A 27,574-nucleotide genomic window follows, 5' to 3' on the forward strand; every position below is an offset into this window, starting at 1 on the left:
GAACGAAACTTGCCTTCGTGCAGAACACAAGAATCCAAAAATTATCAGTCTCGAGGTTTAAACATCTATTAATTTTCTTACAAGTCGTTGTTTTATTTCCCACACCTTTCTCTCACCTCTGACTCTGGACTTGCAGCCTCATTCCACAATGATGTTAGACATGCAGAGAATGCACCGAAGGAACGTGCTTCTATAAATGGAGATTTTCAAAGTTATCCATCATTTGACAGGTGGTTCAAAACATTTTCTGTTCAACCAAGTCAACTTTAAACTTCTTTAAACACCTGCATTCTCCGAACCATGTTTTACAGCCACGACCACTCAGAATTCTCCGCGCACCAGAACATTTCCATGATCGTCCAAATAACGCTTACGGTATCATTCCACCTCTTCCATGACCTGAATTAGTCACAGTCAAAACATTCCATATCTTGAGGACATGACAGACCAGACATTAACCGATGAAGCATTTCATACATTTTTCCAGCATACTTGGCCAAAGGTTTTATTTTTAAAAGAAACACAAAAATACCAAAGGAGCTTTAATATCCACAGCAAAAAAGAAAATTTAAAACATTTAATAGCCATGGCAAACAGACCCAAAAAAGTGAGGCAAAGTGCACAACTTCACTCAACTACAAAGCCAGTCTATCAAAATGGCAGCCAACAACCAATAAGGGAAGCGAGGGTAAAGGAATGCATGTTTGTGAAAACATAAACTTCAATCCAACAAGTGGATCCTGAAGTGGAATGTCTAATCCAGATAATAACAGAAAGTTTGCCTGGGATAGCCATAGCCGTACACCCGGAATAACAGGCCAAGATAGCACTGACTGTTTGTTTTATGTGCCGTTAAACCTTGTACAAAGGAAGTGTGAAAAAACAGGAGTATTTGTCGACAAGTGTGAGAATGAAAAAGAACTGAATAAGCAGAGGAAAGTCAGAATTTGGACCAAGCATCAATGTTTCATCCAGACAGTTCACAACACCATGTAGGGGCACAAATATAGTCACGTGACACATTGAGAAAACGTACAGCGACTTCATGGACAGGTTCCAAATTTCAGGCAGCTTCGTTTTCCCATTTCCATGATGGAAACATCAGCAAAGCTACAAGCCATCATTGGCAAACTCACTGTCGATAAAAGTTAAATTGGAATGCAATTTTGTAAAACGGCAAGTGAATGTGGAGGAGAGACAAAGGTGGGTGTTTCATTAAAAATTGCATTGTGCCACCCATAATGTTACTCGGTTATGCTTGTGAGCGGAGCAATACAAGCAATCCAGGCCAGTTCGCAGACAAAGAGCATTTAACAGCAAAGTTCGACTCGGTCTAAACAGATTGGCCTAGTTGATGATCTGCCTCTGCTGGCCGTAACCCGTCATCCCAGCCTGACTTGCGCCCTGGTTGCTCCCGTACTGAAGGCTGATCACATTCTGTCCTTGCCTTAGTTGGTCATTGGAGAACTCCCGTGGGTTCTCCTGTGCCTTCCTGCGGAGTCATAAAGTTGAAGTTAGAACATTTTGAACAGTTAGGCACAATAAAACACAAATGCATATCAAACCATTTCTGCTCCACTTCATTATTGCTTTTGCCAATTTCCTTAACACAGCTTTCAGCTCAACCTTACAATTCCATCCATTGAGACCATACTCTGTGCAGAGAATTGATGCTGCCTCAGCAGTCTCCTTGGCTCTTGGACACAATTCTGGACGGGTCGCCACCCCGACACAGGATACCAGCAAGCTGGCACTCATTTTGCCGACCTCGGAAGGATGACAGGCAGAGTCAACCCCACCTGGTATTAATTCAACGGCAAGTGGGATTTGAACTCAGGATCCTCGGATCCCAAGCCCACCACCCAAACCATGAAGCCAACACCAGGCATAACCTTACAATTGTCATTTATGAAAGAATAAAACTTGTCAATTTTTGAACCACCGCCGCTATCCCCCATATGTTACATACATACCCATTCTTTTCTTCCCCTTATTCCTATTTCCCCCAGTAACATCCCCCCCAATCGTCACACACTCGTTTCTCATCCTTCTCATGTTCGTCCTGTACTCGCTGCCAGTGCATATGTATCAATGTACCAAACAGATCAATTCTGAACCGATTTGTTACAGAAGCCCATTTACTGTTGTGCACCAAACAAAGTACAGTACCAGGAGTATTCAAAAGTGCAATGAAATTTCCAAAACAAATTGAGAAAGAAAAAAAATTAAAAACCTTTGTAAAACTTCCATTATTCCACCAAATTCAGCATTACAAAAAAATAAGAAAATGCTTGGAAGTGCCGGCCATACTTGCGGAACCACATGGGGTCGCCTCGATACTTCCCATCACCTTTGGTAACAGCAATGTTTCCCAGTGCCATGAGAGACCTCTGTACCGATGCCAAGTCCTTTCCTGCAGAAGAAAACGATAATTTTACGGATACAAATACCGTATGACAATAATTTGACGGTCTCAGTCATTCGACAGTTTGGCACCCTGCTCTGCTTCCCAAGCTTTCTGCCTGTGGAATACAAGGCCACCTTCTTTCCTGGCTTTCAGACTTCGCCCGCTCACCACAGTCAGAGCAAAGGTCTCAACAGAATCTTTTCGTATCTCACCGTATTTATTAGGGTTCCCGAAGGCGGTGTCTTGGGCCCAGTCCTGTTGCCTGTATATACACTGGCATTTTAAGTTATGAAAAACTCTTCCTCTTGACACATCGCTCCACATTATACCAAACAATAATCCCACCAGCAGGTGGGCAGAAATGACTTCACCCTCTGCTGAACTGGAAAGGCTCAGATTCCAACATAAGACTTTGAACAAGTCTTTCAGGCCAGGCAAATCTGACATGATCACTCTGTCTCTCTGAAAGGATCAAACAAACAAACCTCTGATTCATTTCACAACTAGAACGGGCACTCATAGAGCGCATACCTTCGCCGCCACTACTTTTTTTGTTCTTGGTATGAGTGTGGGGAACTGGTTTCATATGAATGGTCTTATGACACAAACCACATATCTATAATGTCATGACCCCCCCCAACTTTCGGGGACTACGGACTAAACAACAATCAACTCACGTCGTTTTGGCGAGTCTTCACTCGCAAGCTCGGTGAATACAACGTTTCAACAAGAGAAGGTAATCTCGTTTGATGCTCGTTTCATGCAAATCGAATAAAATTGACTGAGTTATGCCGAAAACCGCATATTTTTCAAGGGCGTGACCCCCCCCCCCGACATTTTACCCCATCCGGTGACATGTGTTATGACGTCATTGTGTCACAAGATTGGGCATTAAATTCTGAACATTTTGGTGCTGGGTTCATGTAAAGCGGACAAGAATTGACCGCGTTATGACAAAAACTGCATATTTTTCAAGGACGTGACCCCCCTGACCTTTGACCCCTAACCGGTAACAAGAATATGGGCGTCATTGTGTCATATTGCATATCACAAGATGAGGCATTGAATTCTGAACATTTTGGCGTTAGTTGCATGCAAATTGAATAAAAATTGACCGTGTTATCGTAAAAAGATGATTTTGACCTTTTCGTGACCTTTTTGACCTTTTTGACCTTAGACCTTGACCTTTGACCCGAACAATCCCAAAATCTAATACTTTTTGAGTTATACGAATCACAAGATTACAAATAAATAAATAAATAAATAAATAAATAAATACACGCCGACCAAAACATAACCTTTCGCAGAATGCGAAGGTAATCAACCAATGGAAGAGGTTCCGTCTCTCGAACTTCTGGGCCTCACTTTCGCGAGAATCTCTTCGGGGCAGAGTATTCATAAAATATGGCCAACAAAGTCAACCACAGACCGGGATCCTCGATTGTGCAGTCATTTGTCGACAAACCTTAACTTGTCAGCCGACAAGGCCCTTGTCCAAAGCTGAATGGAGCACCAATTCCCTTTTGGGCTCGGTTCCACCTTACACACCTGACTCTGCTGGATGCTGCGAAATCTTTTGCTCTCAACATCATTGGTATCTTGCACAGATAACGAGAAGTACAAGGCACGCTACTCTCTCAAAGCCAAGTTGACGGCCTCCATTTTCTATCACCTATTCTTACATCTTGCTCCATCTCTCAATCTCTCAAAATCCAGTATCATTGCCTACCACCACTGGTTTGTTCCTCTTCTACTTTTAGAACCTTCTTCAGTCTGTCCAAACCTACACTCCTCCAGTGCTTCAAGAGAAGCCTGGTGTTGGCTTAACATCTCAACGTCTTGAGTTTGAGCTCCTGTTGAATTAACACTAGGTGGGGTTGACTCAGCCTGTCATCCTTCTGAGGTTTATGAAATGAGTACCAGCTTACCGGTAACAGGGGTACTGCATCAATGGTACAGCTGCACCCCCCCCCCCCAAAAAAAAGATGCAACCAGCAGCCAAAGGCTGCACATGATAGCTAACTGGTGCTTCAAAAAGGCAGTATGTGACCACATCAGGTCATCCTCCACCCCTACCCATGATCTTTTCTTTCCTCTTTTAACACTCTTCAACAATATATGATATTTAGTAGTACTGGCACTCTCTTATTGTTTAGCTCATCCCTTGTTGCATATCCTGTTGACCCACAATCAGTGCGCTGCCTTCAATGGGCTTATTTGTATCCCAAAGAAATATTGGTGATCATAAAAAGAAAAAGGGAATATGATGGAAGTGAAAAAAAATGTAAGGGAGTGGAAGAATGGAGAGAGGAAAATGTTTGAAAGATATAGATTAGTAAGAGGAGGAGGTAGTCGTGGAACATATTGGGGGACGGTGGGGGTTGGGGGAAATGAAAATTTCCACTACGGATGCATATGTACTAAATTGGCCCCTAAATTAAAAAAAATTGAGGACATTACCTTATTTTGTGGTATTTCATGAAAGTAACAGATATAATCACCAAGATCATGCATCAACACAAGGTCAAGGTTTCAACGACCATTATTTCATTTCATTCTTCTTTAACAGACACAATTAGTCCCAAGTTATTGTGGGGTTATTGTGGGGCAAGCTTGGCCGAAGTTTTTCAGGAACCGGCTGGCGATGCTTGACGTTTGACTGAGGTTAGGGCAGGAATTTTTAATTGGTTCAGCGTGCCGGCAACAGCTCGCCTACTGTTCGTGAAGGACACCGTGGGGATACTTAACGTCCACCAACTGATGCTGGCAGACAGGGAGCCTGTTTAACGTCCATCCTAAGGACGTCATTATTGAATTTCATTCTTTACTAAAAATATAATTTCATTCCCATTTGCTTCAAATCTGTTTTACAGTCCTTTTCTACATTCCCCTCTGAGCACTCGAGTCTACCTCTCGGGCTTTGCTACCTCTTATACACCACTTTCCACAAAGTATATCAATTGCCTCCAATTCAAAGGCTCGGCCTTTATATACCGGTCCCCTTCATTGATGCCATAGATCTGATACTTTAACAATTGATTTTCTCCTCTCACCTTTTATTCAATACAGTGATCTAAGACTCATGAAGATCTTTTACATATCACATATTGGATGGATTTTTTTTAATGTATACATGAAATAAAAGGACAAGTAGCAACCAACAAATCAACAGTACAAGGGAATTGAACCTGGGATCCCATCCGCAGGAGATGTGATCAGACAGAGACACGAAACAAGCCAACTCTCTACTTTGAAATGACGTATAAGCAGAGAATGTGATGGCAAAAGAGGGCAAATTCCACTGGCAATGGAAACCAAATTCAATTCTTCAATTATTGTATTTATTTATATATTTACATCTCCGAGAGAAACACGAACGGCAATTGGTGAATATTTTGACCAAGACATGAACCATAAATGTTTTTTTTTTGTCCACAGCGTCGAGCCTCATGGAGGAAACAACATAAAAATGGATCAGGAAGTAACAGAACAAAAAGAACAGTAGAAATAGAGGGGGTGACACACTAACAGCAGGATTGAGTGACAAAACAGGGGGAGACTTTTACAAATAAGGGATGTGGGGAAGAATGAGAGCAAGGGGAGCACAAGACATGAACCAAGATTGACCCATTTCCTGGATAAATCTTGGGACGACTGTGCGGACAATTTGTACTCGGCAGTTCCTCACCTTGGACAGGCTAGTGATGCATTCCTTTCTGCAAATGTTGACAGAATAAAAATCGGGTTAACCAACTGGAGCAGTGCATTCAATGTTGACAAGGCCCACACTAAATCTTCTTTCACACACACACACACACACACACACACACACACACACACACACACACACACACACACACACACACACACACACACACACACACACACACACACACACACAAAAAAATATTGGCAGACAAATCATAGAATTTTGCGATTCGGCTCTGGTACGGACAGGTCCACGAGCCAATATCAGTTTTCATCCAACCATGATCTCAAAATTGGCCTCCAGGTAAAGGTGCAATAATTCATACATGAAGTCCTTTCCATGGAGCCATTCTTCACTTTAAGTTTACATGGCATATAAGTGGGTTGGCAGGATGGTCTCGACTAGACTCGAGAGGTACGCACACTCGCCTCTAAGCTGTCGAGCCTGCGTTTGAATCTTGACCCAGTTATAAACTGCTTCTCGGTGCTTCTCATGCAGGGCAATTCATCAATGTGTGCCCCTCTTGGATGGACGTTAAACGGGCATCCCATCTGCCCGGTGGACGTCAAAGATCTCTCAGTGTCCTTCGCAAAGAGCAGGCAAGCTATCGCTGACACCGTGGCCAAATTACAAATTCCTTCCCTAACCTAGAGAATATCAGCAACACAGCCTCACCCACAGGCAATAATGCTACCCCGCAGCCTGATGCTGCATACAAAAGAAGCAGAAGAAGATGGCACACAAGTCACAGGTCCATGGATTATTTTTTTCCCACGATGGGATGATGCTGCTGCTGCTTCCGATGTTGCTTTCTTGGAGACTCAAAACGCAAGGCCATCACATTTATTGACATTTTCTTCACAATAACAAGATGCAGAGCTATCTTGTCTCACCAAATACCAGATGGAAACCTCACTCCATGGTCAGATTTTCCAATCATGCTAGTTCAGTCCTCAAGCTAGACTATTCTCAAGATCTCTGCCTGTTCCCATCTGTCCTAGTGCTTTTGCCTTCTAATTTGTAATCCACCTCTTCCATAAGCTGTTTATTTCTCTGCTTTGCCCAACACCAACGATGATCATTGACATGTCACACACTCCTGTCCTTTTCTGCAGTGAAAGTGACAGCGTTGTCTCTTCCCAACAAAGTGTGAGTTGCACTCCATCAAATGTGGGAACCTTGTTTCATATTAAACCCAGGCCACAATCATAGTCACGTGGTCTCATACGCGAATGACCACAATCATGATTGAAGCACAAAAACACAGCCATGTTGTTCCTGGTCGTGACCGCATTTGTGGCGAGTGCTGCAAAATGCTCTTTTATTTAGATTTTTGTTTATTTGAAATAATCTTAATTTCATCAACAAATTCCTTCCTCTGACCGTTTTATCTACAGGTCTGATCCAGACAGCAAACAATGTTGGATTGTGTTCACCAACGGGGTGTGTTCACACAACTCATAGACCAGTTGTGGTTCGCTTTCACTTTTTTGAAAGTGTGATACAAAATATAAAAGTGGAAATTACAAATCTTTGGATAATTTAATTAATCTGACCTCATCTTGCCTTCTTTGCATCTCACGTTTGGTCATTGTGACATCCTTGCCTTTCTGAACAATGAAGGCAGTGTACAAACACACACTCCGATGAGGCCAGAGAAGGCAAACACTAGGTTCACCGTCGAGCTGCCTATTCTAAATCTGACTCCCTACAAAACAAAATAATCAAAAACCCATGACTGCTCTCGAGATAAGGCTTCCTCCACCATTTCAGAGAAGTGAACTATCGCCGGCACCGTTGTTGGGAAGGCAATGGCAAGCCACCCAATATAATCCTTGCCAAGAAAATGCTTCAACATCACCGACGCTCCGCAACAGAGTTTGGTCCGCCATAATCACAACACTACTCCAACCCACACTTGATCATGATTTGTTCCCAACGGATTAAGCTACAAATGACAAAACGAAAGCACGCGCTTTACAAGCTTATAGTTGAGTAAATATTCTGCAGCAATGGGTTTTATCAACTGGAAAAGACAATGTTAAGCTGCCATGAGAAGCAAGGTGCGACCGCTCGAAATGTCAGCTACGACTTGCATTCCACGGCAGTGAACATAACTTGTGGCGAGTGATAATATGGATCAACTTATCTGGCGATGCAGACATACACCAGCCTTTATGACTGGCATTCCACAACATATTTGTAGCCGAGATAAAGTTACGAGCCGGTCCCTCAGTACGGCATTAGGTACAGTCATTTTCTGTTATTTCACTCCAGTTGCTTTGTCGGACATGCGGGAATACAGGGAAGCGGGGCCCTTTCAGTTACCTTCGAAGAGATCGACTGTCTGGAAAAGATCCGTTTTGCCAACTCCGTAGGATTCAGCAGCACGTAGAAACTGGGAAATTTGTTCCATTTGGCGGAATACCATCTCATGATGGGCCACGCGTTTCACTGCAAGACCATCAGATGAAAGGCTGTTTATCAAGTGGCAGAGCAACTGGGGGTGGAGGGTAGGGTTTATAGTTGCATTAGACAGCCCGTCGAGAAAGAACTTGGTGCATCATTTTATTCCATTAATTATACCTTGCATTTGTAAAACGGACAAAAAACAACAATGCAAAGCAAACTTGCGGCGTTAGGTATTTTTTGAAACAACACATGGAAGTCATCAATCAGGACAAGTGCTAAAGTGTCCGGCTGCACAACTAATGCACCTGCCAAATGCATGCATGCATCCTTCCTCTCAGTGTCAAGGAAACGTGGGAAATATGAAAACAAAATGGAAAAAGCATGTACAGAAAAAAATAAAAATATATATATATATGTATATGTGGGATGAGGGATGCGGGATTAGAACAAAACAATTATTGTGACCATGCACCTGAGAGCAGAAAACTTACCACTCCATCTTTGAGCCAGGTCTGAAAAGCAAGTTTGCCAGAAGCTGGCCTTGTGATGTCTTTCATTTTCTCAGCACACTGAAGCATGAGCCAATCGGTTAAAAGCGATTCCAGCTCCTGGTCATACTTCTGGTCAATACGGTTTTGAATCTCACGGCTAAATCCGTAGGCCGGACCTTTGTTTGCCATTGCTACGGAGCACAAAAAGACAAAAGGGATGAATGTAAGATCATTTCAATAGGGGTGGCACGATGTCAAGAAAAGTTCAAAATTGGGGATTTCAAACAACGGGTTGATAACTCCAGCTTCCTCGCCTTTTGGGTGGTACGAGGAGTAGATCTGGGTAACGTGAAAACATAAATCTGCAACGGTTTTTGAAATATTACAATTATACAACCCAAGATCTCGAGATGGTTGCCATGGCAACATGGTTCAGCCAAGCTGCACAGCCGTGATCTGTAATCAGGTCGAGATAACGTCACGAGGAAGAGATGTCTGCAATATGAAAGTGAAACGTTCAAGGGTTTTTGAAATATCGTGAACACAAAAGTACGTGGACAGATGACCGGTCGGGTGGTCGGTTGGATGGACCTCATTTGAATGTCCCCTGTCTGTGACTTACTCAGAGGGGCGAGGCCAAAAAATAGCCTGTTCTACCCAATCAATAGTGTTCAATTTTCTTTGTTTTAATGGAAAAGCAGAAGTGACTGCATGGATGAGCAAATCAACTTTGGCATTCGGTATTCCCTGATAAATCAACTGAGAGAGCGATTCTCCTGTTTCCCCAAAGCTGGGGCACGTGAATCAAAAAAAGCCAGTTTCAACCACATTTGAACACACAACCTTTGGGATGCTAGTCCAACGTCCTCACCACCAGGTTATTTGCGGTTAAACATTCGATTAACTTTTGCATGTTATCAAAGACGAGGGAGGTGGAACAAGATACCGAAGGGTGAAGTAATCAACAATGTCCATCCATTGTGATCTCTTTCCAAACATTAGAACAGACGACGCACACAAACGACGTGGCACATTTGGCCGACCTCCTCCATGGGTGCATCGTTCTGCTTTCCCTTCCTAATCTCCTTGACCATACTCCAGCTTCCCATGCAGTCCTAACGTCCATCTTTACTCCCACTCAACCTTATTATGAAGTCGCCGGTAAATTAAAGGACTAAAGTAGAGGGAATGTGAGCATTGGATGACTGGGCGCGCACACACACACACACACACACCCGACCCACCCTCGACATATGCAATCCAACATTGAGCAGCTGGAAAATTTAAACTGGCACACCACGTGGAGGAACATCTTCAAATCAAACAATAATCTGGAAAAGTGTTTTATTTTGTTTTTAAACTTCAAACATGCACATTGTGGGGAACAAAATATATTGTTTTGGTAAGCTGAAGTGCAACTAATAAATAATTTATTTCATGGGTTCTTGGTTGCTCGTGACATTTGTCATGGATACGACGTAACAACAATCGAGCTCAGTTTGAATAGCATAAGCGTAGTTCAAATATATAAGACTTTGTTATATGTTGTCCAACAGGAAGGTGCAAACGGAGCAAGCATCATGCGTTTACCCCTGAGCTGTCGAGCCTGGGTTCAATTCCGACGATTGACTGTCTGATGGTGCTTTACCGCAGGCAAGGTGTTCTATCACTCTAATATCTCATACCATGAGTAACCTCACAAGGAACTTTGATGCAGGTGGTTATTAGGCCTGTAAAAGCCTGTGCTGTTATTACCAACCTATGGTTGTTTGACCGTGCTCTATCCTTTGAAATGATGAACGTCAAGCAAGGAAGCATCATGAACTGTTTTCAATTATTTGGAATGACTCGGCCAGGTTTCAAACCACCGACTTCCCAGACTCAGAGTGGATGCTCTAACCATTACACCATCGAGGCTGGTGAACCATTATACTCTAACCATTTACATCACCGAGGCTGGTCAACCATTATACTCTAACCATTATACTCTAACCATTACACCATCGAGGCTGGTGAACCATTATACTCTAACCATTACACCATCGAGGCTGGTGAACCATTATACTCTAACCATTACACCATCGAGGCTGGTGAACCATTATACTCTAACCATTTACATCACCGAGGCTGGTCAACCATTATACTCTAACCATTATACTCTAACCATTACACCATCGAGGCTGGTGAACCATTATACTCTAACCATTACACCATCGAGGCTGGTGAACCATTATACTCTAACCATTACACCATCGAGGCTGGTGAACCATTATACTCTAACCATTTACATCACCGAGGCTGGTCAACCATTATACTCTAACCATTATACTCTAACCATTACACCATCGAGGCTGGTGAACCATTATACTCTAACCATTTACATCACCGAGGCTGGTCAACCATTATACTCTAACCATTTACACCACCTAGGCTAGTGAACCATTATACTCTAACCATTTACACCACCGAGGCTGGTCATCCATTATACTCTAACCATTATACTCTAACCATTACACCATCGAGGCTGGTGAACCATTATACTCTAACCATTACACCACCGAGGTTAGTGAACCATTATACTCTAACCATTTACACCACTGAGGCTGGTCAACCATTATACTCTAACCATTATACTCTAACCATTACACCACCGAGGTTAGTGAACCATTACACTCTAACCATTATACTCTAACCATTTACACCACCGAGGCGAGTGAACCATTATACTCTAACCATTACACCACCGAGGCGAGTGAACCATTATACTCTAACCATTTACACCACCGAGGTTAGTGAACCATGACACTCTAACCATTTACACCACCGAGGTTGGTGAACCATTATACTATGACCATTATACTCTAACCATTACACCACCGAGGTTGGTGAACCATTACACTCTAACCATTACATCACCGAGGTTGGTGAACCATTACACTCTAACCATTATATTCTAACCATTTACACCACCGAGGCTGGTCAACAATTATACTCTAACCATTTACACCATCGAGGCTAGTGAACCATTATACTCTAACCATTTACATCACCGAGGCTGGTCAACCATTATACTCTAACCATTACACCATCGAGGCTAGTGAACCATTATACTCTAACCATTTACATCACTGAGGCTGGTCAACCAATATACTCTAACCATTACACTCTAACCATTACACCATCGAGGCTGGTGAACCATTATACTCTAACCATTACACCAATGAGGTTAGTGAACCATTACACTCTAACCATTATACTCTAACCATTTACACCACCGAGGCTAGTGAACCATTATACTCTAACCATTTACACCACCGAGGCTGGTCATCCATTATACTCTAACCATTATACTCTAACCATTACACCATCGAGGCTGGTGAACCATTATACTCTAACCATTACACCACCGAGGTTGGTGAACCATTACATCACCGAGGTTGGTGAACCATTATACTATGACCATTATACTCTAACCATTACACCACCGAGGTTGGTGAACCATTACACTCTAACCATTACATCACCGAGGTTGGTGAACCATTATACTCTAACCATTTACACCACCGAGGTTAGTGAACCATGACACTCTAACCATGATACTCTAACCATTATACTCTAACCATTTACACCACCGAGGTTAGTGAACCATGACACTCTAACCATGATACTCTAACCATTATACTCTAATCATTACACCACCAAGGTTGGTGAACCATTAAACTCTAACCATTACGCCACCGAAGTTGGTGAATCATTATACTCAAACCATTACACCACCGAGGCGAGTGAACCATTATACCCTAACCATTATACCCTAACCATTATACTCTAACCATTATACTCTAACCATTACACCACCGAGGCTAGTGAACTATTATACCCTAACTATTACACCACCAAGGTTGGTGAACCATTAAACTCTAACCATTACGCCACCGAAGTTGGTGAATCATTATACTCAAACCATTACACCACCGAGGCGAGTGAACCATTATACCCTAACCATTATACCCTAACCATTATACTCTAACCATTATACTCTAACCATTATACCCTAACCATTATACTCTAACCATTATACTCTAACCATTATACCCTAACCATTATACCCTAACCATTATACTCTAACCATTATACTCTAACCATTATACTCTAACCATTATACTCTAACCATTATCCTCGAACCATAACACCACCGAGTCTGGTAAAATACATTCACATTATATCCATTAATTAAACATCCACATTAAATCAAACCGGGACATTTAATGATAAACAAAAAGACAAGAGGAGTCAAATTACAACACAAGGCTCCGCACAGTTACCCGATCCCCACGAACATTGTTCACAACGAGCGGCGGTGACAAGCACTGAATCGGCATTGTGGACTCACCGGACACAGCGTGAGGAGAGGGAGAGGAAGGGAGAGGGAGGGAGAGGGAGAGGGAGGGAGAGGGAGGGAGAGGGAGGTAGGGAGAGGGAGGGAGAGGGTCACAGTGAGACAAGAAACATCGACGAGCGGAGCGAGAATGTCCTTATTTGGAAAGGGAACAGCAAATACTCAAAGGGTGACAAAACCCAGAACCAGGCAATGAAGCACCGACACGTTCTGAATGTCATGAACGATCATGAACATGAAGCTCCGGACAACGAGGGTCGTTAAAACATCATTTGGAGAAAAGAAAAAACAAAACAAGCACCGACAAAAAGGAAAGGAAAATGGAAACGATCACAAAAGGCGATTCCCACCGAGTTATTGTTTGAGGAAGCGGAGACACGGAGCTGTGGGAAGGGTGGCACTTGGATTGCGGATTGTGTGGGCGCGGAGAGAGCAGGAGAACGTCGGGGCAATATAAAGGGAGGGACCAGAGGGAGGGGACCAGAGGGAGGGTCAGGAAGTGCCGGAATGGAGGCTCACTTTACAGAAGTATCAGCAGGGTGGGGATCAATATTGTAGGTCTGTCACTCACACTCACTAACACTAACACTAACACACACAAACACACACAAACACACATTTAACCAGCTCACTTCATCCTTGCACAGCACTGTTAAAACTTTATTAATGGTTGGTCTGATTATGATAAATAAATCTGAAATAGATACAATATATATATATATATATATATATATTTTTTTAATGTGGAAAGGAGGATCAATCTCTTCTTTCCAACAAGTATGTCATGAGTTCTGTGTGTGCTGCTGCACGAGGACGAATGTAACCATCTCTGATCCATGTTAGCCGTGTCGTGCAACAACAACAAAGAGCATGTCACACACGGTCTCCGAGAGGATGACAAATCCACCGGTGGAACGAACTTGTATCAACGTGCGATGTAGCCCAAGAAGCCCCAACCCTTCCCCCGACCCTTCCCCCGACCCTTCCCCCACCAGTGCACATTTGTGCACAAATGCTTTTGAGTGATCGATATTATAAACAGGACCTCGCAACCTCTTAGTCTTTACACAGCCTGGAAAACCACTTAATGGTGTCTCATGATTCTCATGAATCACATCACAGTATGTGCAGCCAATAATCACATCCACATATAAATTGAAACTAACAAAGGCAATATGTGTGTATGTGTATGTGTATGTGTGTGTGTATGTGTGTATGTGTATGTGTATGTGTATGTATGTGTATGTGTATGTATGTGTATGTGTGTGTATGTATGTGTATGTATGTGTATGTGTGTGTGTATGTGTGTATGTGTGTATGTGTATGTATGTGTATGTGTATGTATGTGTATGTGTGCATGTGTGTATGTGTATGTGTATGTATGTGTATGTGTATGTGTATGTGTATGTATGTGTATGTGTATGTGTGTGTGTGTGTATATGTGTGTGTATGTGTGTATGTGTATGTGTATGTGTGTGTGTGTGTGTATGTATGAGTATGTGTATGTGTGTATGTGTGTATTTGTGTATGTATTTGTGTATGTATGTGTATATGTGTGTGTATATGTGTGTATTTGTGTATGTATGTGTGTATGTGTATGTATGTATGTGTATGTGTGTGTGTATGTGTATGTATGTGTGTGTGTGTGTATATGTGTGTGTATGTGTATGTGTGTATGTGTGTCATTATTTGTGTGTGTGTGTCAGTGTGTCTCCTCCATAACTCCAAAACTATAAAACCAAGCAGCCTGAAACTTTGCATGCATACTAAGAAAACTGCAAGGAAGTGTAGGAGTGAAAATTGGGTGTTTGGGTTAATTAAAACACCACTTTTGAAGATAATTAACGGCCTTATTTAATTATATCCTTCATCAGGCGATCCTCGGCCACCTCGCTCCACATGGGGTCTTAAAGCGTTTCCTGGGTAACCTCGCTGGGGTCTGAAGCCGCCATTTTTTTGGCCTGCTCAACCACGCCTCGACTCGGAACAGGCCGCAACGATTTCTTAACGACAGTGTTTCTTTTCCCCCATTTTCCTCACTCATATCGAATGCCTGCTCACCATAGCTATGAATCATTGTGTACATCACTTTGGTAAGTACTACAAGTTTTCCAATTAGGAGCTTGGAGTAATTTCATGCATTGTGATACGATTTTCCACGATCTACTATATATCCTCAAAGTATATCAAAGTATATTAAAGTATATCCTCAAAATATTATATTGCTTTTGAGGATCGGATATCATCTGGACTAAACAAATGTCACAATCTGTAGTGAAATCTGATAATTTAAAGAAATAACAAGCACCACAATGGTTAAAGGGAATCCCCAACGGAGCACCGAGGCCAAACACCAGTCTTGGTGAGGTTGAAATCAACTTTAACTAGCGATACCCGTGCACATGCACGGGATAGCAGTACAACATAACTGGTAGCAAGACGACAGACCGTGCACAGGGAATGACAAAAATACGCATTGTGCAAAATGCAAGTGGTACTATGGAACGCCAAGACTTCCCAAACATTGTCGGCATGTCCGCTAAGTGCCACAGCAATTTCATAGGGATCGTGTGACGGCGAGCCGAGTTTTTAGTGTGCAAGCTTGGTATTAAAATAGAGATAACACACACGATACAACGTGTCAGGCTTGGCCAAACCTTCCACGATACAGCACCCCTGCACGGTAACCCCGTGCACCACGCTCGCACGACTGATTAAACCACGTACTCTACTGGCGAACTCTTAAAGCGAAGCCGGTATACCTACTTGCTTTAAGCAAGCAAGGCTATGATCCCTCCATACACAAGAAAATGTGAAATTTCCAAAGCATTAAGCTTATCTTTTTCTGCTGTTTGGAGAATTATATTAGGTTTACCTTTTTTTCGGTTAGCATCGGTCAATTTTCTAAATCCTCAATTTTTGTCCAATTGACCAGAAATTTGAACAGGATGTTAATATTATCAGGTCACTGAATTCAACCACCAACTATTGTTAAGGTCAACATCGGCTGAAAACTTTAACATTGTCAATTTTCATCTGATTGCCATGAAATTTGAACAGAATTTTAATATCACGTCACTGAATTGAACCACCAATTATTTTTGAGGTCAACACAGGCCAAATTTGTAAAATTCTCAATTTTCATCAGATTGGCTTGAAATTTGAACAGAATTTTCAAATCTCGTCACTGAATTCAACCACCAATTCTTTTTGAGGTCAACATCAGCTAAAAGGTCAATATCGGCCAAATTTCTGAAGTCCTCAATTTTCATCTGACTGACTTGAAATTTGAAGAGGATATATATATATATATATAGATATTTCAGGTCACTGAATTCAACTACCAATTATTTTTGAGGTCAACATCGGCTAAGTTTCTAAAATTGTCAATTTTCATCCGATTGACTTGATATTTGAAGAGGATTCTTCCATATACCATATAAAGAGCCTTTTTCCACATGCCACGTACCATATAAAGGGCCTTTATGTCCCTGGTATTTTATCTCAAGAATCCTCTTCAAATATCAAGTCAATCGGATGAAAATAGAGGATTTTAGAAATACCACCTTAGTTGTTGACCATGGGCCTATGTTGACCTTTTGGTCGATCTTGACCTCAAAAATAACTGGTAGTTGAATTCAATGACCAAATGTGAAAATCCTGTTCAAATTTCGAGTCAATCGGATGAAAATTGAGGACTTTAGAAATTCAGTATATGTTGACCTTTTGGCCTATGTTGACCTCAAAATACTTCGTGGTTGAATGTCCCTTCTTTTCTATAGTTTGTGACATGGCACGCACCATATAAAGGGGCCTTTTCTATGCCCCTGGCATTTTTCTCAAGATATATATATATATATATATATATATATATATATATATATATATATATATATATATATATATATATATATATATATATATATATATATATATATATATATATTGTTGTGGTTGACGAAATTCGCAAACCACCATTCAGGTCCCTTCGGTGAGATATCTCTAAGTATATGTGTAGTTAGTCCAAACCCGTTGTTTAGAGGGAATAAATGTCATTCATTCGGGCTGCGACCCTTCAGGATAGCCGTTTTTCTTTTACTATCTTTATTTTGGACCAGCCGCCATTACTACCACCACAACCACCACCAACCACGTCTCAACAGCCATCACACAACAACCACCAACCGCAACGCCGCTTCACAACAACAGCCACGACCTTTACCGTCACATCTCGCTCTCGCAACCATCGCATCACCGCCATTCCCGCGCCGCTTGTGGACACCGATCCTGGACTCGTGCAGGGCGCGCGCCGAGCGGCGGGTGCAAAAACACCAGCCTTTCCGAAGAAATCGGATCAAGAACGATTCACGCCCACTTCTGTTCCGTCCTATCGGCGAGCGTGGGGCGATTTGGCCCCGCCTCCAGGTGCGTCGGAGTATAATCGCTATATGCAGATTCGCGGATCAAAAATCATTCACGCCCACTTTTCCTCTGTCCAATGGGGAGCCAGCCAGAGGTGAAGGGTCGAAGGTGAAGGAGCGAAGCCCCGGGGGCGATAAAGGGCCGCGTTCGCTCGCCGACAAGCAGTTGTTGAGGGAGTTTCTGAATCGCAGTTGGACGGAGTTGAGAAGAGTGGGAGAGTTGGAGAGGTGGCGGCGGCGAAGGCAGTTGAGAGGGCGCTCGTGTCAGAGTCGGGGAGCTGCGGAGAGGGGAGGCCGGTAACGCGACCGAGGTCGCGGTGGAGACGCTCGTCGCGGGACCCAAGCCAGCGAGATATCCTCATTCCCCGAGCATCAACAACCCCCTCCTGTTTCCCCCCGCGCTGAGATAGTGTGAGAAGGGGGCCCCGTTCCCACCCCATTTCCAGGCAGTGCCAGCGAGGCCCGCGGAGTCGGGGCACCACCGCCATCTTGCGGCTCATCACCAGACGGGTAGGCTCGACGCGGTCTCGGCCCCAGGCCCGTCTCCCCCCTCATCGTTGAGGGTGGTCCCCTTTTCTTTTGCTTTGAGTATATGTGTTGTCGGCGCCGTCTGTGAAGTAAAACTGTATAAGTGTTGCCGTGTGCTCGGTAGTCGGTAGTAGATCTGCATTGTTGCATTTGCTTTTTGTGGAGAATTGTGTGTTTCTTCTATTTTTACATTTGCTTTTGGTGTATAATTGTATATGTGTGCTTTCCGTTTGCCGCGGAATAAATGTGCTTTATGTTGAACTGTTTTTCCCGTTTCGCTTCGTCTTTTCCTTTATTGAATCTCCATCTTACTTCACGTAAAGGGTTGGTCGTGGGCTAAATACGCCCAATAATTAATCGAACCGTCGAGGTTGACGATAACACCGCTCGGTTATCCCGATAGTACGGAACGGGTCGCTTAAAGTGGCCCGTGTCCGAAGTCGACCTGCGGCGAGGTGCGATCGCCCGGTCTACCCTCCGTGTGGGTACTTAGGTAGGTCGAATTTGGCGAGCAACCCTATCCCACGCGGGGGCCGATTGGCACGATCGTGGTGAGGCCGAAAGGCCCACCCGTGACTAGTTCCCGGCGTTAGTCCGAGAGGGTCACGACGGGATTGTCCGTCCGGTGGGCGACGTGCCGCGATTCGAGTTACGTGGCCGTTCGCACGCCGGCGGGCGTGAATTCGCAACAATATATATATATATATATATATATATATATATATATATATATATATATATATATATATATATATATATATATTGTTGCAGGCAGGCGGGGTCGGGTGAGAAGACCACGAGGTGGGGGGAGCTATGTTGATTCCCACCAGACTCCCCGGAATTGTAGGCTGTCGCTCACGGATAATTCCGTGACGCGGCGGGTCGCTTAACCGACCGTGGACGCCAATAACTCAACCGCGTGACCTAGGGTCCTCCCGCCTATGGGTGAATTGGGTTACCTAATTAACCACGCAGTTTAACCACTGGGGAACCACGCCCTCGGTATGCCTTGTCCGAACCGGATCACTCTACCGGATCGGATCTCCTTTCCAGATCGGATGCAGCCGAGCGGCACTGCCAAGGACGTACCGGCTAGAAGGAACGGATTGTTGGGAATAAAGACCCGGCTAAACCTGGATTTGAACCATGGTGGACCAATGAGAGAAAAGACAAAGACGAGCTGGGAACATTTCTACAACAATTATTTATTTACAATAAGCAAGGAAAAGCATGTGGCACAACAAAGGTTTATCGGGTGTGTAATGCAGGGAAAGATGAGAGAGGTGTGGGGTGCGGCAATTTTACAAGCAACTTACAAAGCAGACACTGTGCAGACTTGACGCAAGGTTAATAAAGCAACAATCACAACCATAAAAGATCTTATACAGGCTTACTTAACGGACAGGCACCAACACTCTCAGACACACACTCAGACAAAGTAAACCCAATTGTGAAAGGGACTTTTGCAGCCAGGGAGGGAGGGAGTTGAGGTTACAGTTTCTCAGTACCTGAGCGTTTCGGGGGAGGGATGCTACGTGGTGTGGCACCCGAAAATGGTTGAGTTGTTCGGCCACAACCGTACGTGTGGAGATCGTGTCTGCAGGAGGGGCTCGAGTAGAGAAGAGCGGAGTCCAAAGGGGGGACGAGAGATGAGCAGCAGGCAGGACCAGGCAAGAGGCCGTTAGTCGAGAAGCAAGGGGTGGTTCGACGTCGTGTCAGTGGAAACAAGTGGCAGGAGCACTCACTCTCAATGACTCCTCTTCTTCAATTCTCCTTACTCCTTTCTTCAATACTCAAAAACCTCTCTCAATTCTCCTTCCAACCAACTTGCAATTCTCTTCCCAACCCCTCTGCAATTCTCTTCCCAACCAACCAACTACACGGAGGTCCACGCTTTTTAGAACCCGGAGGTCGGGGAGGAGCCTTGCCGAAACCTGACGTCATTGTCAGAGCCGAGAATGCCGATTGGACCGGCCCTTCACGTGGTCCGCCTTTCTGGGCGGGGTTTCACCCAGAGACTGACCTGGCCCACCCTGGTCTGGCCTTGGGAAGATGGTTGGCGGTGCAGCTTATCGCGTGTGTCCAGCCAAACGTCAGGATTTTGTCTCTGAAAATGAGTCGCTGGGTAGACGGTGGTACGCTGTGGCCAGCGAAAAGAGGGTAGCAAGCGAGATGAAGGCATCGTGGATCGTCACGCTGTGATAAGCGAGATGAGGGTAGCAAGCGAGGCAAATTTACCTCTGCAGTGAAAAGAGGAAGAGTGGGTTGTGGAATGGAGGGGAAAAATGATTTGATAACCTAATAGCCCATCGCAACGCACTCCCGTGTCTCCAACTACACGAAAGGAAGGAGTCTATCTGCACGTATATTAATGGAATAACTGACTCAGGACAACTGTATGTTGTATGCATACAGTTCCGAGAACCGCAACACTACCCCCCTCCCTTTTGCTAGACTTGACCCGAGTCGTCAACATTCATGTGGCATGCTGGTGTTGGTTCCCCCAGTACATTTACCTCTGGATCCCAAAGTGCAACATTTTGAATACATGTCCCAAAAATAAATAGCATAGTGCGTTGCATAACTAAACTAACAGACTCATTCGGACAACTTAACTGCATTGCCGGAACAAAACAAACAAACAGGTGGGTCAGAACGATATACATTTCTAATATTTACACTATCCATAGCCCAGGACCTGTGACTGAAGGAGAGAACAATAAAGGCGACATTCGGGAATGAGTGCAGCAGCAGGAAATCGATGATCAGGCATATTCAGGGCCCTCAATGGTGCTTTGTTTGTTGGTTTTTATTATTTTTCCTGGCTGCTGGAGGCAACTCACCCGAACACGGCAGGCCACACGCCATCTCACAGTCCATTTGAACTGGCCTTTATACAACAAGGAGATATCCGGGCTGCCCAATGCAGTCCCTGGTAATGCATCTGCCTGCGGGGCAGTCCTTGCAACACTTTCACAAAGATGGTCCTGGCACACATGGTAAGGTTGGGTGATATGGCAATGCAAATAAAGGCATGGGGAGGTATGGCAAATTGAGTCAAGGCAAATGCAGAAAAAGAAAGGCATGGCAAATGCAGACCAGGTAAGGTGCGATGCAACAGGTCGGCACATGAAGCTGGCCGGCCTCGGTGTGGTCTCGTGAGGTTGTGGAGGGAGTGTGGTGGCGTTGGCCGGTCCGAAGACGGGCTCGGTCCTACCCTACAATCTCCCTCAACCTATTGCCTATGCATGTCCTTATCCATACCCACCTCCATTAGCTTATAACAAAACAAACAACTAAATTTTGACTTTTTTATTTTTATAATTACGTGTGCCCCTTACCCCCTTATTGTCTTTGTTTGGCTAACCTGTCCTGACTGTCTTTTCCAAATCCCTAAGATCCCTTTGGAAAGGATTGAGGAAGAGACAAGTGAATCTGTCTCAAGGCCCAATGCAGCCTCAGAAAAACTCCCACAGGTTTCAGAAATTTCCAAGGTGAATCCAGTGGCCTACGAACAGCGAAGGGATGGATGGTGCGAAGGGGTATACGTTTCCTCTTTATCCTAGCATTTATTAAACGTTAATCTATCCCCAGAACTTTTCAACATGCCTGTTTCTTTAAACTATTGGCTCTAGAAACCACGATTCCCGTTGCCTGTATTGGTGTTCGTTATTCATTTGGGCCTGGTCCACAAATTTTCTCCCGTGCTCTTGCACAATTTCATGGCTGGGCAGCGTGGCTCCACTGGCAGGGCTACCCACCGCCAAACTCGATTTTCGGCACCCCCGGGTCGCTGAGGCTGTCTCCGAGCCTACCGTCTCCGTATGAACGTGGGGGATGCCCTTCCTGGCATTTCCCTGTCAATGCCCACATGACATTTTGGCGCTCCGGGTCCCCCTCCCGTGGGTACCCATGCCCATTACACTAACTCGGTTGCTTGGACCCATGGCCTACTCTGGCCGACTACTTCGGTGCTCAGGGTGCCTTATACTCAGTACGCATATTTCCACAGCCACGCTCCCAGCCGGTCAAGAGTCTCCTGCACCCTACAAAAAAAGGTTTCGTGCCTTCGTTCAACACCAACAACAAAACGACATCCTTTTGGATAACTTAACTAACCCACTAACTTTTATGACACTAACCCCAGGTTCTCTTGGGTGGGATTCATTCCTCCCCCCAATCATTCATTCGCACCATGCATTACACATTCACTCTGTTCACACTCGGGCCCGCTGACCCACATTCACTCATTGCACATTTTTCTCTTTTTTTTTTTTCAATTCACACCAATACTGACGCTCTACTCACTACATTCCCCGAACTAGCTCGTGCCCCTCGTCATCCCTTACTCTAATGCACGTTCCATTTAACTCTATCGCTAAGCTACGTCCCCACAACACGTTCCATGTCTCCAATCAATTCTAAATTCTATACTAAATTCCCCCTAACTCGTGTTACCAAGCCCTATGGAGGACTGCTCATACTCCATGAGGCCGGTGATCTAACGCTAAACCCTTCCACTAACTAGTGCTCCTTTGCCCACGACGAGGATGTTCGCTACATCGGGGATCGGGTACTCGTGCAAATGCTCGGTAGGCCTTGCATCGCCAGGGTGGCAGTTTGCAACTCGCTCGTCCCCTTCCGTTGGCCGATAATTTAAAGCATAACATCGCCCTGTTGATAGTGCCAAGCGCTCGCTCTCGAGCCATCCACCATATGGGCCAGCATGTGCTACTCACACGGCCTTCGTGCTGCGCGATCCCTGATGACGTCACTCGCACACGGACCCTGCGAGGCTTGCCACGTCGGTGGGCCCGGTAGTGTCGCCATCGGGGCTCGTTCCGCGCGTCCCGCGAATTCCACTCGTGGCGCACAGCACGTCGGCCTCATGCACGTGCTCCCATGGGGACACGTGCTTTCCAAATTCACACGACTCTCGCCTCCATTTTAGCCGGCGACGCTGGTGTCTTGTACCAAGCGTTTTAGCGTCGGCTTCCGATCGCGCAAACGTGCGTACCTGGGCCGCTCACAAAACATGGAACGAACCTCGCACACAGCGTACCGCGGTTTCCGAAATAGCTCCGTCCGTTACACGACCCACGACTCCCGTCTGAGTCGGTCCGTGTCCCATTTCCACACGTGCACTCATACATGCCATATCATTTGCATCACTCGCACATTTCGACACACACTCTGGGACAATCATACTGGGGGCTCGTGTTAGCCCAAAAGATCCCAGGGTTTCTATACCCCCCAAGTTCAGCATGCGCTCATTCGCACCGTGCAACCGCTCGACCTCGTACGGCCTTATCGGACTCACCTCGTCACGGCCTGCCACGAGGGAGCACACCGTCTCCCCTTGTCCCTGTGGGAGGTTAATCTGACCCTAGCATTGGGTCTCGAAACATTCCACCCGCTCAACCTCAATGTCCCCTACCAGTTCTATGTGTGTGTGTGCTCCTCTTTAGTTTCGTGCAATTCGTCCCCCTCTTTTGATTTCTGCGTTTCTTATATTATTTCCGTCATCCACTGTCCGAGTTTACCGGCTTCTCCCTTAATTATCGTGACGTCACTCGTCGCCTCGACCTCGCCCGTCGTCATCGCGGTCCGAACAACCTCCACACTCCCCCCTTGACTCGGTCGTTTCTTTAAATTCGACGCTACCGCTCCGCCATCATTTCCTCCTGACCGGCTTTCATTTGTGTTTGCAAGTTTATTCCCATGCTTTGCATATTCCCATTCATTTCGTTTTTCATGTTTTTTAGTATTTCCACCAACTGGCTCAAGTTAAATGGCCCTGCCGAAGCCGGTCCGCCACAATCGGTCGCGGATCCGACAGGGATCGCTCTGTCCTCTGGGAGGGAAATTTGATGTAGGGGGTGCTCATGCACCGCCGCTGCCGCCTCCAATGCTACCTCTGGGTTTGATTGCAGGGAAAGGTCTTCCTACCCAGTGTTGTCCTGAGCCACAGATTCTTTTAACTAGAGGGGGATCATTCGGTAGAGTGCAAAACCTCCGCCGCCAATATTGCTAGGTCACTCAAGTGAACCTGATATCCTATTCATTCAATTTGACGTCAACAGTGCTCACAGTGTTATAGTTTGCAACTTTCCCTTTTACTTTTAACTTTTACATACTCAATTCATTCGTCATAACTAGATTCCATGAGACAGAAATTTATTTTACGTGGGTACTGTATATCCACCTGAAGTTCCAAAATCAGCCGCAATTATAATTTTGGCATGTTTTTTTTTTGTTGGAAATCACTTATAACATGAAGAAATGCAAAAAAAAAAAAAAAATCAAAATTTTGTTGAAAAAAAACTTTGCAAAATTTTTTTCTCTCTAACAATTTTTTTTTTGGGGGGGGTTGGAAATCACTTAAAACATGTAGAAATGCAAAAAAAAAGAAATCGAAATTTTGTTGAATAAAAAGTTGCAAAAATTTTTTTTCTCTGACAATTTTTTTTTGGGGGGGGGGTTGGAAATCACTTAAAACATGTAGAAATGCAAAAAAAAAAAAAAAATTCAAATATTTTCTCAAATTGGCCGCCATAGCAGCCATATTGGATTGTGGACCAAGCCCAAAATCTAATGGCATGATCCTTGGACCAGACATAACCCCCCCACCAAGTTTCGTCGAAATCCGTCGAGGAGTTTTTCCGTAATACTGTTCACAAACAAACAAACAAACTCGAGGGGGAGCACTCGGAAGAGTGCAAAACCTCCGCCGCCAATACTACTCGGTCACTCAAGTGAACCTGATATCCTATTCATTCAATTTGAAGTCAACAGTGCTCACAGAGTTATAGTTTGCAACTTTCCCTGTTACTTTTAACTTTTACATACTCAATTCATTCGTCATAACTAGATTCCTTGAGACAGAAATTGATTTTACATGGGTTTATCCACCTGAAGTTTCAAAATCAGCCGCAATTATAATTTTGGCATGTTTTTTGTTGGAAATCACTTATAATATGTAGAAACGCAAAAAAAAAATTGAAATTTTGTTGAAAAAAAAGTTGCAAAATTTTTTTTCTCTCAATTTTTTTTTTGGGGGGGGGGGTGGAAATCACATAAAACATGTAGAAATGCAAAAAAAAAAAGAATTCAAATATTTTTTCAAAATGGCCACCATAGCGATCATATTGGATTTTGGACCAAGTCCAAAATCTAATCGCATGATCCTTGGACCATACCTAATCCCCCCACCAAGTTTCGTCGAAATCCGTCGAGTTTTTCCGAAATACTGTTCACAAACAAACAAACAAGCAGTCATAGACTGGTACTTACGAAATCGTCAACTTGACCTCTGACCTTGTCTAATAAAAGCTGTCTCGAGAGAAGGTAGCGACGCAAACCAGAAGTTTCTACAATGATTCTGTACAAAACCATCAAAAATCGAATGTTTTGGATGTTTGACCTCACTGTGACCTTGACCTTTGACCGATTTTGACCAAAATCTAATCAGCGCTAGCCATCACCCTCCTGAATCACGTGGTGTAATTTGACATTGGTAGCTTCTTCCGTTCTCGAGTTATCATTTTTTGGATGTTTGACCTCACTGTGACCTTGACCTTTGACCGATTTTGAACAAAATCTAATCAGCATTAGCCATCACCCTCCTGAATCATGTGGTGTAATTTGACATTGGTAGCTTCTTCCGTTCGAGTTATCTGTACCAAACCATCAAAAATCGAATATTTGACCTCAGTGACCTTGACCTTTGACCGATTTTGAAGAACATCTAATCAGCACTAGCCATCACCCTCCTGAATTCACGTGGTGTAATTTGACATTCGTAGCTTCTTCCGTTCTCGAGTTATCGTGCCTACAAACAAACAAACAAACAAACAGAAACGGAAGTCATCAATATACTTACGAAATCTTTAGATTTCGTAAGTAACAAACAGAAAGGGGTGAAAACAGTAACCTCCGATCTTCGATGGCGGAGGTTAATAATGTTTCGGAACCCAGCTGTACCAGCTCGTCTTGGTCCACCATGGTTCGTTCCAGGAATTAAATAAAATTTTACTGCTGCTCTTCATTTCGGAGGGAATGGGTGGGGGGGGGGGGTTGCCAAGCACACCCCTGGTCCGAATCCTGTACAAAATTTTTATTATTTTTATTTTTAATGGGCCCGTCCCAACTCCTGACACCAAACTGTTGCGGGCCGGAGGTACGGTGGCGAGAACGACCACTAGGTGGGGGAGGTTACGTCGTCTTCCACCAGACTCTCCGGATTTGTACGCCGTCGCTCTTGGATAACTCCGTGAGCCAGCGGGTGGCTGAACCGACCGTGAACGCCAATATCTCAACCGCATAGCGTGGGGTCTTTTTGTCTAAAACCAATTTATCTAATTAACGACACGATTTTGACTACCAGGGAACCATGCCCTCGGCACGTCTTGCTCGAACTGGGTCACTCTACCGCCTTTACCGAACCGGGTCACAACTAACGACTTCCAACTCTGGTTCGGGTGCAGTCGAGCGGAACTGCCAAAGCCGTGACGGCTAGGATGAGCAGATTATCGGGTATAAAAATCCAGCTAAACTCAGATCCGAACCATGCTGGACCAATGAAAGAAAGGACGGAAATGAACTGGGAACATTTCGACAATAATTTATTTATAATAAATGAGGACACAGAGCAAGACTTATCGCGGAATATACAAGCAAGAATTTACAATGTTCAAAAATACTTTTACAGTTTCTACTTACAAGACAGGCCCACACACTTAGACGCACACTCAGACGATTTATTGAAAGATCCCCGCAGCCAGAGAGGGAGAGACAAGCTGGGGGTCGCAGTTCATGTAGGTACCAACACGTTGAAGGGAGGGAGTGCTCCGCGGTGTGGCACCTGCTATTGGTCGTGCGGCTCAGCCCACAGTAACACGCGTGGGGCTCGTGCCCGTGGAGAAAACCGAGTGGGGCAGTCGGGGTCTCAGGGCAATCAGGGTCGCGGACGGGACCCAGGAAAACTCCACGAACGCCAGCAAAATGTAGAGCACACACCAACCAACTTGCTCCTCCAAAAGAACTCTCGTTCCTCCTCCAAGAGACTTACTCAGAACCAACGCCCAAACCCCCCTCAGAACTCTCCGCTGAGGATGGAGTCATAACTTTTATGGACCTCCCCGAACGGGGCAGGGGCTTGGTGGAACAGACGTCACTGTCTGCCCTGATTGGACGGGGCTCCCATGG

General features: G+C 44.5%; 1 protein-coding gene and 1 long non-coding RNA gene across 5 annotated transcripts; one reads left to right on the plus strand and one right to left on the minus strand.

Moving 5' to 3' along the window:
* Window positions 1-478: 478 nt before the first annotated feature.
* TAGLN3 (transgelin 3) lies at window positions 479-13,927 on the minus strand. Of its 4 annotated transcripts, none has more exons than XM_085852785.1 (5): window positions 13,769-13,927; window positions 9,020-9,210; window positions 8,445-8,616; window positions 2,311-2,413; window positions 479-1,492 (listed from the first exon to the last, which is right to left on the minus strand). In XM_085852785.1, the coding sequence occupies exons 2-5, from the start codon at window positions 9,206-9,208 to the stop codon at window positions 1,348-1,350; spliced, it is 609 nt and encodes a 202-aa protein (XP_085708911.1). In that variant the 5' UTR covers window positions 9,209-9,210; window positions 13,769-13,927; the 3' UTR covers window positions 479-1,347. The 4 variants fall into 4 exon arrangements, with proteins under 4 accessions (XP_085708911.1, XP_085708936.1, XP_085708920.1 ...); XM_085852810.1 differs by lacking the exon at window positions 13,769-13,927 and adding an exon at window positions 13,413-13,433; XM_085852794.1 differs by lacking the exon at window positions 13,769-13,927 and adding an exon at window positions 13,345-13,419.
* On the plus strand, window positions 11,470-12,814 carry LOC147031684 (uncharacterized). The gene is made up of 4 exons (XR_015050899.1): window positions 11,470-11,581; window positions 11,675-11,900; window positions 12,431-12,587; window positions 12,656-12,814. It is a non-coding gene; the product is annotated as an uncharacterized LOC147031684 (long non-coding RNA).
* Window positions 13,928-27,574: the final 13,647 nt, after the last annotated feature.

The sequence above is a fragment of the Eptatretus burgeri genome, chromosome 2, assembly GCF_056783735.1.
Source record: "Eptatretus burgeri isolate ZD-2024b chromosome 2, Ebu_testis_v1, whole genome shotgun sequence".
NCBI lineage: Eukaryota > Metazoa > Chordata > Myxini > Myxiniformes > Myxinidae > Eptatretus > Eptatretus burgeri.

Excerpts from the sequence above, each read along its gene's own strand:
- TAGLN3 (XM_085852785.1), bottom strand. The coding sequence starts at position 9,208 with ATGGCAAACAAAGGTCCGGCCTACGGATTTAGCCGTGAGATTCAAAAC. Across the intron at positions 8,617-9,019 it reads CCTGGCTCAAAGATGGAGTG|TTGCTCTGCCACTTGATAAA; the intron begins GTAAGTTTTCTG and ends CTCCACCCCCAG. Across the intron at positions 2,414-8,444 it reads GACAGTCGATCTCTTCGAAG|GAAAGGACTTGGCATCGGTA; the intron begins GTAACTGAAAGG and ends TTTCTTCTGCAG.